General features: G+C 52.6%; 7 protein-coding genes across 7 annotated transcripts; 5 read left to right on the plus strand and 2 right to left on the minus strand.

Annotated features, from left to right (window-relative positions):
- Positions 1–684: 684 nt before the first annotated feature.
- On the plus strand, positions 685–1,191 carry N7481_006322 (Transcriptional activator ptaB; the record flags this gene model as incomplete). The annotated part of the gene is made up of 1 exon (XM_057265541.1): positions 685–1,191. One exon carries the CDS (start codon positions 685–687, stop codon positions 1,189–1,191), a length of 507 nt encoding a protein of 168 aa, XP_057123261.1.
- A 17-nt stretch (positions 1,192–1,208) lies between these two features.
- On the plus strand, positions 1,209–3,050 carry N7481_006323 (LIM domain-binding protein; the record flags this gene model as incomplete). The annotated part of the gene is made up of 1 exon (XM_057265542.1): positions 1,209–3,050. The coding sequence occupies one exon, from the start codon at positions 1,209–1,211 to the stop codon at positions 3,048–3,050; it is 1,842 nt and encodes a 613-aa protein (XP_057123262.1).
- A 1,141-nt stretch (positions 3,051–4,191) lies between these two features.
- Positions 4,192–5,332, plus strand: N7481_006324 (urease accessory protein UreG; the record flags this gene model as incomplete). Its single annotated transcript, XM_057265543.1, has 3 exons — positions 4,192–4,367; positions 4,513–4,611; positions 4,792–5,332. 3 exons carry the CDS (start codon positions 4,192–4,194, stop codon positions 5,330–5,332), a joined length of 816 nt encoding a protein of 271 aa, XP_057123263.1.
- Positions 5,333–5,670: 338 nt separating this feature from the next.
- On the minus strand, positions 5,671–7,348 carry N7481_006325 (WDR46/Utp7 family protein; the record flags this gene model as incomplete). The annotated part of the gene is made up of 2 exons (XM_057265544.1): positions 5,671–6,648; positions 6,716–7,348. 2 exons carry the CDS (start codon positions 7,346–7,348, stop codon positions 5,671–5,673), a joined length of 1,611 nt encoding a protein of 536 aa, XP_057123264.1.
- A 295-nt stretch (positions 7,349–7,643) lies between these two features.
- On the plus strand, positions 7,644–10,108 carry N7481_006326 (small subunit rRNA maturation protein TSR1; the record flags this gene model as incomplete). The annotated part of the gene is made up of 2 exons (XM_057265545.1): positions 7,644–7,749; positions 7,815–10,108. 2 exons carry the CDS (start codon positions 7,644–7,646, stop codon positions 10,106–10,108), a joined length of 2,400 nt encoding a protein of 799 aa, XP_057123265.1.
- A 718-nt stretch (positions 10,109–10,826) lies between these two features.
- On the minus strand, positions 10,827–12,120 carry sec17 (alpha-soluble NSF attachment protein SEC17; the record flags this gene model as incomplete). The annotated part of the gene is made up of 5 exons (XM_057265546.1): positions 10,827–11,165; positions 11,233–11,401; positions 11,473–11,779; positions 11,861–11,984; positions 12,088–12,120. The coding sequence occupies 5 exons, from the start codon at positions 12,118–12,120 to the stop codon at positions 10,827–10,829; spliced, it is 972 nt and encodes a 323-aa protein (XP_057123266.1).
- Positions 12,121–12,408: 288 nt separating this feature from the next.
- N7481_006328 (uncharacterized protein) lies at positions 12,409–13,002 on the plus strand (the record flags this gene model as incomplete). Its single annotated transcript, XM_057265547.1, has 1 exon — positions 12,409–13,002. One exon carries the CDS (start codon positions 12,409–12,411, stop codon positions 13,000–13,002), a length of 594 nt encoding a protein of 197 aa, XP_057123267.1.
- Positions 13,003–13,193: the final 191 nt, after the last annotated feature.

Genomic DNA, 13,193 nt, shown 5'->3' on the forward strand with positions numbered 1-13,193 from the left:
TAGAATCTGTTCTGTCAGTTCGGTTACATCCTCCACTTCGGACCCGGTTCCTCCGTCCCCAGTTCCTTCTTCGCTCCCACCGGGCGATCATTCTCCTTGGAACCTATGGGCGATCGCGACAAGTCCCTCCCTCTTCAACTTATCCAAGGTCTTGGTCTCTGTAAGTCATTTCTTTCTCTTTATCTATTGTCTCTTCTTTATCACAATTTCTCTCCCCCATCCACCCCCACCCTCATCCATTTCCAAGGGGAGAGAGGCCCAGCAGCCCAGCCCAGCCCCTCCACACGCCTCCCTATTATCTCCCTCTTCCCTCTTCCCTCTTCTCTCTCTTCTCTCTTTCCCGCCTCTTCCACCACCTCCCGAGATACCCTCTACCCAACGCCCTTCCCCTTCCCCCCCACCCTACTGACCCGGGCTCTAGGAGAACGAGGCCTGCATTGAGGGCGAACCGGGTGAGAGAGTGTGAATAGGCTGAGGTCCCGATCGATGCACCGGCCGTGTCGCGCTGTATCAATTCGCCTGGTCTTGGCCTCCACCCCGAAACGCTAAAACCCACCGCCGGCCCATCTCAGGCGCGCTACTTCCATCGCACATCGCTTTTCCCCTCGGTCGCCTCTCCTCGTCGCTTTCGCGGTTGACGTTGACACCCGTGGAGGTTTCTAGTCGGTCCTGACTCCCTCCGCAATGATGATGGCGCAACCGTTTCCCGCCCATCAAGGCATGCAACATGGCATGCCCCCGGGCCACCACCCAATGGCCGCACAACATCCCAACGCCGGACATCCTGGACCTGGAATGGTACAACAAATGCATCCTGGTGTCTCTCAACCGGGCGGGCCCCAGGTTAGCCAGCCTGGCCCCATGATGGGTGGGATGCCCCCGGGCGCTGGCACCGCTGGTCCTGGCGGTCCCGTCCCGAACGCCCATGCCCTCTCCCATCTGAACCCCGCGAATGCGCATATGTTTCAGCAACAGGGTTTTCCTCAAAATTGTGAGTTCTACTTTAACATCCTGCCTGCCATATTTTATTACCCTCAGGAATTTCCTGGTCGTCTTTCACAATCAACGCGCGATCGGCGCCGGAGAGAGTCCATCTATCTCTCTCTCCCCTCAACTCAACTACGTTCACCGCAACCTCAAAGGCAATCGTTCCTCTATTATGAGTACATGCTGATGTTTTATGCCTCGTAGTCGCGAATAATCCCCAGATGATGCAGCAACAGCAGCAGGCACAGATGTTTCGCCAGCGGGTCATGATTCAGCAGCAGGCACAGGCACAAGCACAGGCACAACAGCAGCAACAGCAACAGCAGCAACAGCAACAGCATGGTCTCCCTGTTTCGTTACCAAATGGCACACAGGGGCTCAATGCTGCCCAGATGGCTGCGATGCAAGCGAATCCTAGAATGAACCAAGTCAACATGATGCACCTTCAGCAACAGCTTCCTCATGGCCAGCAAGGCCTTTCGCAGCAGCAGATTATGGCTATCCAGCAGGCGCAACAGCAGCATGCGCAGCAGGCGGCTATGGCAAACAACGGACAACCCGGCCAGCATACCCCCCAACGTGCTTCTGCGCAACCCCCGAGCATGCACGAGACCCAGGCTGGGACACCACAGTCTCAACATGGCGCACTGCCGCAAAGCGGAACTCCCCAACCGAACCAGCGAGCGCAAACCCCTTCGACACAACCACCGCAATCACAGGGCCCTCAGCAAGCCCAAGCGACGCCAAACCCTCAACCCCAGCAATTACCCCAGTCTCAGCAACCTGGCCAACAACAACCCCAACCCGGTCAGCAACAGCAGCCTCAACAAGGACCTCAAGGCCAACAGGGTCAGGTATCAGGCCCGCCAAGTCAACAGGCCTTGGCTGCTCAAGAAGCTCAATTTAAAGCCCAGCAACAGACTCAGGCTGCCATGATGATGCAACAGCAACGGTTAAGCAGGCAGGGCCAAGCTACTCTGTGTCTCCATTCTTACGCAGAGCACCTTGGGAACTTTGCAAGCCGTGGCGAGGCGACCGACTTCATGTTCTGGCATAACTTTGTAGAGAAATTCTACTCTCCCGGCGGAGTGTTGCGCCAGGGCGTTTGGAGCACCCAAGGGGGGTCAAAGCAATTTGAGATCTCCACTCCCGCGCTCGCGAGATTTTATGTCACACAATTCAACACCGGTATCAAGCAGATTCAATTGGTTGTCGAGGGTGCTCGTGAACGCGACTTGCCAAATGGCGGACATATCGTGGAGGCCCCAAAGGCTTATTTCATCTACTCGTTCACCAATGAGTGCCGACTATTCACACATGGTCACCTTCGTGCATACTTTGATGTCAACAACAAGATTGATATGCTGGACTTTACCGTCACCGGCCACGATGAATATGTCCCACGGTCTATGCTCCAGTCTCTCGAGGCGTCGGAGCAGAAGCAGAGCCCGAAGGCGACTAAAAACTCCGGAAAGCGAGCGCAGAAGCAAGCGCCGAATTTCACGCTACCAGAGTCGATGGTGACCCCGAACGGCGTTCCCAGTGGGGTGTTGGATTTCCTCGAGATGGCAGAAACCATCTCCCATATGCAAATGCTCTTCAACTTCTCACAACAGAACCCGAACCTCTCCCCACCCGAAGCCCTCCGCAACCTCGTCAACACCCTTCACACGCAGGGCCCAACCGCCCAATTTGCGACCCCAATGAATCCTGGAATGCAGCCTATCCCTCGCCAACCCAGCATGAATGGTCCTTCGCAGTTCGCCTCTCCTGCTATGGCCCATCTTGGTCTCCCCGGGGCACAAGGCTCGCCCCATCTGACCGGTTCAGCACACGCGAGTCCTGCCCAGAGCCAGATTGCCGGTGCTCCCGGAATGCCCGTTCAGCCGTCGCCGGTCATCAATAATAGCCCCAACATTGGCGGCAATAAACGTCGACGTGCAAGTACCGTGAAGATGGAGTCCGAGGACGGCAACGAGGTGAATGGCACTGGCGCACAGGGTGCGACCAAAGTGAAAGCCAGTCCTCGGGTACCAAAGAGACAAAAGGGAGCTGCATCCTAGCGAACTCTTCCTCTAGTGGCATATACTGCCCTTTGGCTTTTGACCATCTTGTCTCACGTTTTAAGAGGAGGCAACTCGCGCATAAATGGGTATACTAAGGCGACAAATCGGTTCGTCCTTGACATTGTCTCCTTTTTTGAGCAAGAGATTCTTATGATACTTCCTCCAAAGAGGGAGTTGTCCTTCAAATCTTCGTTTTTCGGTTCTGACGATAAAATATACCGGGGATGGGGTATAATTATTGTCCTACCTGTCTCTTGTCTGACGCCCTTATTCGCGTCTAGAAGCAGGCGGCGGGGCAGCTATTCACAGTGATTCCCCCCTAACAACTCCGATTCTAATGTACTCTATCTCCTCCCTTTTCAGCGTTTCTTTGGTTGGCTCGGGATCATCGCCTTTGAAATTTGCATGTCTTTCTCACCCTCCACCCCACCCACCTGCGCCTCTCGAAATATTCTCTGCCATGCTCCGGGGTTTGACGATTTCTGGATTGATAACTACTTGTTTTCCGGGCTTTTGCCCTTGTCTATTGTGATTGTGATTATCTGTTCTTTATTTTCCTTGTTGAGGGCCTGGATCAACTGGCCGAATCCTTGATATCCGTGTTGGCGATTGCAATGGCGTCGGGCTTATTTGTTTCTTCTGGAGCTCCGTCCGCGTGCATTTTTGGGGGCTTTCCTTTGGGCTCGTTCTGGTCTTGGGCCTTGATTCTTTGATGATGATTTCCCCTCCCCACCCTTTGGGGCTCATCGCTTTGCCGCAATTACTTTTTTGACGAATCCATACATACTACCAGCAACTTGCAATTACATACGGTGTAAAAGAATGGGGTAGCGCGACTCTTGTATAGATGTGAAAAGGGCCAGAAGGCTATTAACTAACCTTGAAGCTATATGAATTAAACTCCACCTATGTTGGATGAGTTCGCCGATCCAATCCCATCCGGCGAACTCCGCTCGGCATCGGCCAACGCGATGTGATAATGAGAATCTCGGCATTCCTGAGTTGTTATCGTGACGTTCCCCACCAACGGCCCTTGCATAAACTTGCCCCTCCTCTCCCCACGACTTTGGAATTCTTCTTCTTCCCCTCCAATTTTCTCATACCCTTCCACACCAAGGTTGCAAGTTTCTTCGCAGCCATGTCGCATTCTCACGATCACGATGCTGGCGTTAGCCACTCCCACGACGACCCTTTCAATGGCCATGGCCACTCCCATGACATCCTCGATGGTCCCGGCTCATACCTCAACCGCGAAATGCCGCTGATCGAAGGCCGTGACTGGAAAGACCGTGCTTTTACCATCGGTATTGGAGGGTATGTTTGTTCTTACTGCAGAGGTAGTAGAGAAGCAGTTGGAATTGAGTTTCTCTCTGGCTTTCTCCTCTCCTCCTGGGCCTTCTTACCCGGCAAACTATTCTATCGAATTGTAATATTGACTCGATCCTGCACCATGATCTAGACCCGTCGGCTCTGGCAAGACTGCCCTCATGCTAGCCCTTTGCCACGCACTCCGCGATCAATATAACATTGCCGCCGTTACCAACGATATCTTTACCAGGTACGACGATTCCTACAGCTATAGCTACCAGTAGCTATAGCCAAACCTACCTATTAAAAACCCACCTGGGAGCTCGCTCCCAACCCAACTCTCCCCGGGGAAACCACGGGAAATACAACATACCCCAGGCCCAAAACAAAACAAGCATGGATTTCTAACAACATCCCCCACCACGCACAGAGAAGACGCGGAATTCCTAACCCGCCACAAAGCCCTCGCACCCAACCGCATCCGCGCCATCGAAACAGGCGGCTGCCCGCACGCCGCCGTCCGCGAAGACATAAGCGCAAACCTACTCGCCCTGCAAAACCTCCAACGCCAATTCACCACCGACCTACTCCTAATCGAGTCCGGCGGCGATAATCTCGCAGCCAACTATTCGCGCGAATTGGCCGATTTCATTATCTACGTTATTGACGTTGCGGGCGGCGATAAGGTTCCCAGGAAGGGCGGGCCTGGAATTACAGGCTCGGATCTTTTGGTTGTTAATAAGATTGATCTTGCTGAGGCCGTGGGTGCTGATCTTAAGGTTATGGAACGGGATGCGGGGAAGATGAGGGAGGATGGTCCGACTGTTTTTGCGGTTGTTAAGGATGGGAAGGGGATGGAGCATATTGTTAATTTGATTATTAGTGCTTGGAAGGGGAGTGGGGCTTATGATGTTAGCTTGCAGCGGTGGAAGGAGGGGGCGATCAGAGGGTCGGGGAGTGTTGATGAGTAGAGGTGATGTTGATGTTGACGATGTTGGTATACCTACTGGTACTTGGACTTAGATTGGGACACTTTTGATCAAACCATTAATCAAGTCTGGATTGGCACAGTGATATTAAATCTTGCTTTTCCTTTTCCTTTTGAGTACTAGTACTGGTTCTATACAAAGAAATTTATGAATGTCATGAACGAATCTTTCCCTCCGTTTTCAACGCCTGAAATGCTGCAGTCACCAAGGGCTTCAAAATGTATCTCCACTTTTTTTTTTAAAAAAAAAAGAAAGCCAAAAAGGAGAGCCGTGGCTGGGTATCTGGATACTGTCCGTGAAAGAAAGGCAAGAAATTATACTCAAGAATCCTTCTTCACGGCGAATCGGCCCAGAGCAGGTCCCAGTTCTTCGCGCTCTTTCCGGAGCTTCTCCTTATGGCGCGAACGGTGTTCCTCACGCAGGGCCTCGGCCTTGAGTCTCTTGTCATCGATGACATTACCCCGACCCTTCTTACGGAGATACTTGCGAAGAGCGCTGTTGCGACCACGACCGCGGTTCTTAAGCTTCTCCATGTGGTCCTCGGGCCGGTGGTCCAGATTGCGAGTCTCCTGCACCTTCTTGTCGCTGATAGTGTCCAGCCTACCAATGATGCTGGGGTCGAGCGAAATCATATCCGGCTGGAGCTTGGTGAGCAGCGAGTGCACCTCAGCCTCCTGGCGCTGCTTCGTGTTCTCGTACGGGTTGGCTTCCAGCGAGTCGAAGTTAGGCTCACCGGCGCCGGGGACGAGAAGACTTGCGAATCCTTGGTCGTGCGCGACGCCTAGTACATCTTCGTACGGGCACCAGCGCATGTTCTCGATGCGTTGGCCATCGCCACCCCACGCCATGTATGGGCTGTTAACCTTGCCTTGGTCGGCGACGGCGGCGTCGAACAGGCCCCGCCACACACTGACCTGAGTGCCCCAGCCCACGGCCGTCAAACCGCGGTCACTGATAGCGACGGATGCTCCGGGCTGGTAGCAGGAGTATGAGTGCACCTCTCGGAACATACGGATATCCCAGATATTCATTCTTTGGTCCTGGCCGGTGGACACCATATAGCGACCCTGACGGTCAATTGCGAGAGATCGCACGGGTCCACGGTGGACCTGTGCCTTAACGAGCGCAGTCTGCGAGTTTGGTGACCATAATGTCACAGTTCCGTTTTGGTGTCCGGTGTGGAGGATGGCGTTGTGAGGGTTTTGGGTGAGGGAGGTAGGGCGTCCTAGGCGTGTGGGTAATTCGGCAACTGTTTGACCGGTCGAGGTGTCGGTGTATTTGAGATAACCACTGATACCCTGCATAATTTGTTAGATCATATGGCTTGGAGACATTTAATAACAAAAGTAAAAGAAGGCGACTCACAACACTGGCAAGAAGAAAGTGGTACGGGAGGAACTCGAGGAAGAGCGGTTCCAGATGCTTGTTCAAACAGTGGATCTCGACACCATTGTGGTCATAGATGTAGACGTATTTCTTCTGCGCAACAGCAAAGAACTGGTTGTTGTGAAGCCAGCGCGCATCGCGGACGGTTTCATTCAATTGCAGCTCGCAGCCGAGTTTGCCATCACGCCAGTCCATTGTCGCAACATGGCCCTTTCGTCCTGCCAACAAGAGATTGCGTCCGTTTCGAGTATAGTCCGTACGGTAGGGTCCGAAATCGTTCAGTCGTAGCTCGAAGCCTTTCTTCGCTGTCTCCATTCCAACGCTGTCCTTGATCTCATCCTGTCGAACCTTGTAGGTTTTCTCCAATTCACCCTCGGGCTCCAGGAATCCGGCCTCGTGTTCCAGCAGAATTTCGGCGTCCTTGGCTTGGAGCATGGCATTTTTGTGCTTTTCTTCCTGCGCCTTCAGGGTGGTGCGGAGCTTCTTGTCGCGAATGTTCTTCATGGAGGGAGCTTTGCCACGGCCGTAGGTTTTTTGGGCTTCGGCCAAGCGCATCTTAGCTTGTCGGTCCTCAGCCGACATGACGGCCTTGCGAGAGTCGGAGCCAGCCATCTTTGCGGTTGAATGTTGCAGCCGAAAAGATTATCCAAGTTCCAAATTCCAATGAGGACCGCGGGAGACTTTTTTCCTGAAAAATTGTGCCAAGAGTTGGCGCTCACCGCTCGCTTATCCTCCACTTCGAATTTTTGTTTTTTCTTATCGCCTTTCTTTTTTGGTCTTGGTGGGATCGCTGCAATTCTCCATTTTACTATTTTATTCGAACTGGAAATTAGACTGTTCGACAAGTCTATTCACTACTTCCAAGCTGGACTCCCTCCCATATCGTTTCAAAGGGTCTAGTGCCAATATGGCGCCCACCCAGGTACACTCCCACCGTTCGACCACCAAGGTCTCCCACAAGCCTTATAAGAGCAAGCATGCCTCGAAGAGTGCATTGAAAGATCTGGCGAAAGGTATTGTCAAACGTTCTCGGATCGATTTTGTCCTGCCAAAATTACTTCTGCTGACAACTTTCTAGGAAAAATCGAAGTTGAGCGGGGCACTCGCAAAACCCCCCACCAACAGCTCAAGTCCAAACTCGACCGCCGCAATACAGCCCGCCAGAGACAACAACTGAAACACCAGGAGAAGGCGCAAGCCGCGAGTATCTTTGCCGGCCAAAGTGGTGCCCCCCGTCATGTCGCCATCGTCCCACTTACCCCCGATATCGATGTCACTGCTGTCATTAGCTCGCTGAATGAGAGTGTTGATATCTCTTCCGAGATTTCCTCCGAAGGTGCTACTCGGGTGCGAGTTGATCGCTTCAAGCAAAGTCTGCACTACCTTCCCGCCAAATATGACTTGATCAGTGCGCTGGATGTGTGCCGCCTGGCCGATTTCGTGGTCTTGGTGGTGTCTTCTGAGACGGAAGTGGTGGAAGAGGGTGAAATTTTGCTGCGCTCGATCGAGGGCCAGGGTATCTCCAACGTCGTCACGGTGGTTCAGGGCCTCGACAAGATCAACCCGGCTAAGAAGCGGCCCCAAGTCGCCTCTTCCCTGAAGTCTTTCGTCAACCACTTCTTCCCTACTGTCGAGAAGGTTATGTCTCTTGACTCTCGACAGGAATGCTCCAATGCCATTCGATCTCTCTGCACTGCTACCCCCAAGGGTATCCGATGGCGCGACGAGCGTAGCTGGATGTTTATCGAGAACGTTCAGTGGCCAGAATCTAGCGCCGAGCTGGTGGATGATGTTGTGGTTACCGGTGTTGTTCGTGGACACGGTCTGAAAGCTGATCGTATCGCTCATATCCCCGGATGGGGTGATTTCCAGATCGATTTAATCACTGCCGCTCCTTTGGCGAGCGCCAAGGGCAAGCGAGATGACGCCATGGCTGTTGATACCAATGAGACCACACAGGTCTTGGATACCCCTTCCGCAGACCAGGATGACATGGCTACTATTGCCCCGGAAGAAATTGAGATGGATGACGACGTCGTCTCTGTGGCCGAGACTGACCGCAAGGGTGTCTTGCTTGATGACTACCACTACTTCTCTGATGATGATTCACATATGCCCGCAGTTCCTAAGAAACTGCCCAAGGGTACCTCCAAATACCAGTCCGCTTGGTATGTTGAGGACGTGTCAGACTCTGGGTCCGACCTCGAGGACGAAGACGAGGAAATGGAAATGGACACAACTGGCGCGCCTGAAGATGGCATCTTCCCCGATAATCAAGATGCCATGACCGAGGGTGGTCCCTCTGAATACCCACAATCCGAAATGTTCCTTGACCCATCTCCTGAAGATGAGGCACAGGAACTGGCAGACTACCGAGCCAGCCGCAAAACAGAGGCCGAGGAAGATTTGGAATTCCCTGACGAGATCGAGCTACACCCCAACGTACAGGCCAGAGAGCGCCTTGCCCGATTCCGAGGTCTCAAGAACCTCAAGATCAGTCCTTGGGAAACCTCCGAAGATCGTCCCTTTGAGCCCGAAGAATGGCGCCGCCTTCTGCAATTCGGCGACTACAAGGGCACCAAGAACCGTGTCCTTCGCGAAGCTCTGGCTGGTGGTGTGAACCCTGGTATCCGGGTCGATATTCACCTGCGTGCCGTACCGGCTGCCCTGCGCCAGAAGGCCCAGCCCTTCTCGCTTTTCTCTCTCCTCCGTCACGAACACAAGAACACTGTTGTCAACGTCAACTTGACCCTGAGCTCGAGCGTCGAACAACCTCTCAGGTCAAAGGAGGAACTCATTGTCCAGATCGGTGCGCGCCGAATGGTCGTCAAGCCCGTCTTCTCCGCCGGCGACAATACCCCCAACAACGTCCACAAGTTCGACCGATTCCTGCACCCCGGCCGCAGCGCCATGGCCACATGGATTGGACCCATGATTTGGGGCGCTGTCCCCATGCTCGTCTTCAGGAACAAAAAAACCGAGGCAGACGAGGAGATGCTCGACTCCGCAGAGGCCAGCCAACCCAGCCTCGATGGACTCGAGCTGATCGGTACCGGCACCGTGGTTGCGCCGGACCAGAAGCGCGTGATCGCCAAACGTGCCGTTCTCGCTGGTCACCCTTACAAGATTCACAAGAAGGTCGTTACTGTCCGATACATGTTCTTCAACTCCGAGGACGTCGCATGGTTCAAGGCACTGCAATTGTGGACCCGCCGTGGTCGCAGTGGTTATATCAAGGAGAGTCTTGGTACGCATGGCTACTTCAAGGCTACATTCGATGCCAAGATCAACCCGCAAGACTCTATCGGCATCAGCTTGTATAAGCGTGTCTTCCCTCGCCCGGCCCGGGCTATCGAGGAGATCGGTGCGTAAGTACTTTCTGCTTCATGATTATTTTATTTTTGTATGAGATGGATGAAATTTCTATTTTTTGAGACATGAGATGGTAAGTCAGGACTATATAGTAGTCCTGTACTGTTTTTTTGGTGGGAAGGATTGGCGTCATGATACATCCGCAAAAGTAAATAGACTTGAGACGTTTCAATAATGAATCACGATTTTCTCTGCTATTCCTTGAAGACACCTGGCCAGGATTGGAGGAGTAAGTAATACTATACCATTTAGTATCCTACCCCATTACATACCAGTACTACTCACTGCCCTCAGGGCTGAATTGTGAGGAGCAATCTTTCAAGGTTGGAATTGAGCAATTTGTATACAGGTACTAGTAGCTACTGGGAGAATAGTGGTTTCAGTGAGGGAGTGGCAGAGCTTAAGGAACACTAGTGATTTTGGTAAACTGGGTTGATTGCGGCTATGGAGCACCGTAGTCGTAGGAAGCCTATCCGTCATTCATCTAAAAGAGCCGCTCGTTCATCGTTATGGCGTCTAACCCACTGGCGCCAATCCAAAAATAGAAAGAAAGGCCCAATGCCATCATAGGAAGGAATGTGTCCAGTCTAGATGAAAATGGAACTATATGTCTGCATGAAGAGCGCGAAAAAAAGGAACAAGTATAACAAATATCCAGGTAGAGATTCTGACTCGACACAGGCAGGGAATCAAAAGACAAAGTAAAGCAAATTTCCACCTAGGAGAAGTCATCCTCCAAGTCATCGGCCGCAGACGCATCAGCTGCTCCAGGAACACTGCCAGATTCGGGGATCTTTCTGTAGACCCGAGTGATCATGATCTGTCTCCAGTCGTTGAATGGGGCTAGCATGATAGTGAACTGAGAGCGGGTTTCCTTAGAGCCACGGCCCTGAGCACCATCTACCAAACCGTGGAACTGCTTCGCTTGGTCTTGTGTGGGGGTGGAGAGAATGTCGTACATGTAGGAGAGGAACTTGCACTCGTTGGAGCCAACAAAGTGGGGGTACTTATTGGGGTCCTGGTATTTTTCCAGGGCATTGCGCACACCGGGTAGGTCCTAGAGAAGAAATGCCGTGAGCAGAGGTTCGAGCTTAAAACGGCGCAAGATAAAAGAATGTACGTACCATTTCAGCAAACATGCAGAGAATGGCGTTGAAGAAGCTCTGTGTATAGTGGCCCGGGTAAGGTCCGTTTGGATCGGAGGCAACTCTGATGAAAGCATCGATGGCATTTTGGTAATCGGCTGCGAGAGCTCCCAATTCTCCGACCTTCTGCCAGTTCTTGTTCGCAAGTCTATAGATGATATCCACGCATTAGTACTGCCGGAAGTATCAATATAGGGGATGGTATGGGGAGATCCATACGCCTGAGCATTGTCTTTCTCAAACAGCTTCGCGGCCTTCTGGTATGCCTCCATCGCCTGGCGTTCATCTCCCATCTGCTCTTCGTAGTGCTTGGCGAGAGCTTGCAGTTGTGTAGCAGCGCGGCGGGGGTTCTTTAGCAGGTAGAAGTTAATAGCCTTGTTGAGCACTCGAGCAGCATCCTCGGGGCTGCTCTTGCCGTAGGCCTTGAAGGCATCTTGGAGAGTGTTGGCAGCGTCGAGGGGTTCTTCAATAGGCTTATTCTCCTCGATCGAGGCTGCCTTTTCGTAGGCCATACCCGCTTCCTTATCTATTCACATCGGGACATAGCGTGTTAGCTGCGAGGGACGGAGCTTGAAAACGTGGCAAACGCGGGGTGTGGTTCTCTCACCCATATCCTGGGCCCGGAAGGCATTTCCAGCCTCCTTATAGAGATCGATAGCATTTTCGTACTTTTCTTGACGTCCGCCGAATAGACTCCAGCCACCGCCGGCACCGGAGAGGGCTTTATCGGCCTAAATGTTTACAAATTGTGAGCGTTGGTCAGTTCTCCCGCGATTTCGTCATTGCCTAGCTCCAAAGTTGGAGAAGTTGGAAGAAGGGCAAGGGTAGACTCACCTTTTGCAGGAGAACACGGGGATCGTGAGACATTTTGTAGGTGCTTCACGGAGAAGAAAAGAAGTCGAGAGAAAGGGAGGACTGAGTGGAAGGAGGGAAGTTCGGGGTTGGGTTTATCGTCTCTTGATGGGGAAAGCAGAACAACTGAGATCGGCGGTCCCGCGGCAGGCGGTCAATCTGCTTCTTCTCCTTCTACTTCTTCTACCTCCTCTTCCCATCCACCACGTTTACTACTTGTCAAGGCTGACATGACCAGCTGAATCTGGTCGTGCTGGTACCACTCAATCGAGAAATCGACTCATTTTCTCTCCCGCGACCATCATGCACCTTCGTGCAGCGACGCGGTCGCTGGCCCGCAGTCAATGCATGCTGCGCCGCTATTCCTCCAATTCTCAGTCTCAAGGCAACAACATCGCGTCATTACTCTCAGAACCTACTTGGTCTGTTCGCTCTCTCCTCCCAGATTCTGCCTCGCAGTCAAGCGCACCATCAATTTCTCCTAAACAACTTCACCATCTACTGCGACTCTCCGCCCTTCCTCCACCAGCTACCCCCGAAGAAGAAAGATCCATGCTTCAGACCCTCGAATCGCAAATCCATTTCGTGAAGGAGATGCAGAGTGTCGATACCACAGGCGTTGAGCCCTTACGCAGCATTCGTGATGAGACACTGGCTGCAAATAAGGAGACGAGTATCGGGCTGGACCGTCTAAAGGACGCTTTGGCACAAGAACATGTCAGCGGAAGGAGGAAACGAATTCAACGAGTTGAACAAGAGAAAACTGGGAGATCAGAGGGCTCAATTTGGGATGGAGATGCACTGCAATCCGCCTCCAAGACAAAGGGGCCATACTTTGTTGTTGAGACGGGTCCAGGCGCAAGTGCAACTAAAGGCACAGGTGGCAAGTCAGCCTGATGGCTGTGCCATTGTAACATTAGGTCTTCTGCGTGTGTTCTGGGGTGGCTATCTGCTCCAGTCTGTACCATATTCACACTGCAATCACCATGTAAGATAATTTAGAATACCCATTTGAATATTAGCGTCATATAAACACCAGCGCCGAACCCTTCTTGATCAAATATACACAGCTTGAAGGCCTTTTGCCC

The sequence above is a fragment of the Penicillium waksmanii genome, assembly GCF_028829765.1.
Source record: "Penicillium waksmanii strain IBT 27052 chromosome Unknown utg000005l:1.0-5232799.0:1.0-5237142.0, whole genome shotgun sequence".
Lineage (NCBI taxonomy): Eukaryota > Fungi > Ascomycota > Eurotiomycetes > Eurotiales > Aspergillaceae > Penicillium > Penicillium waksmanii.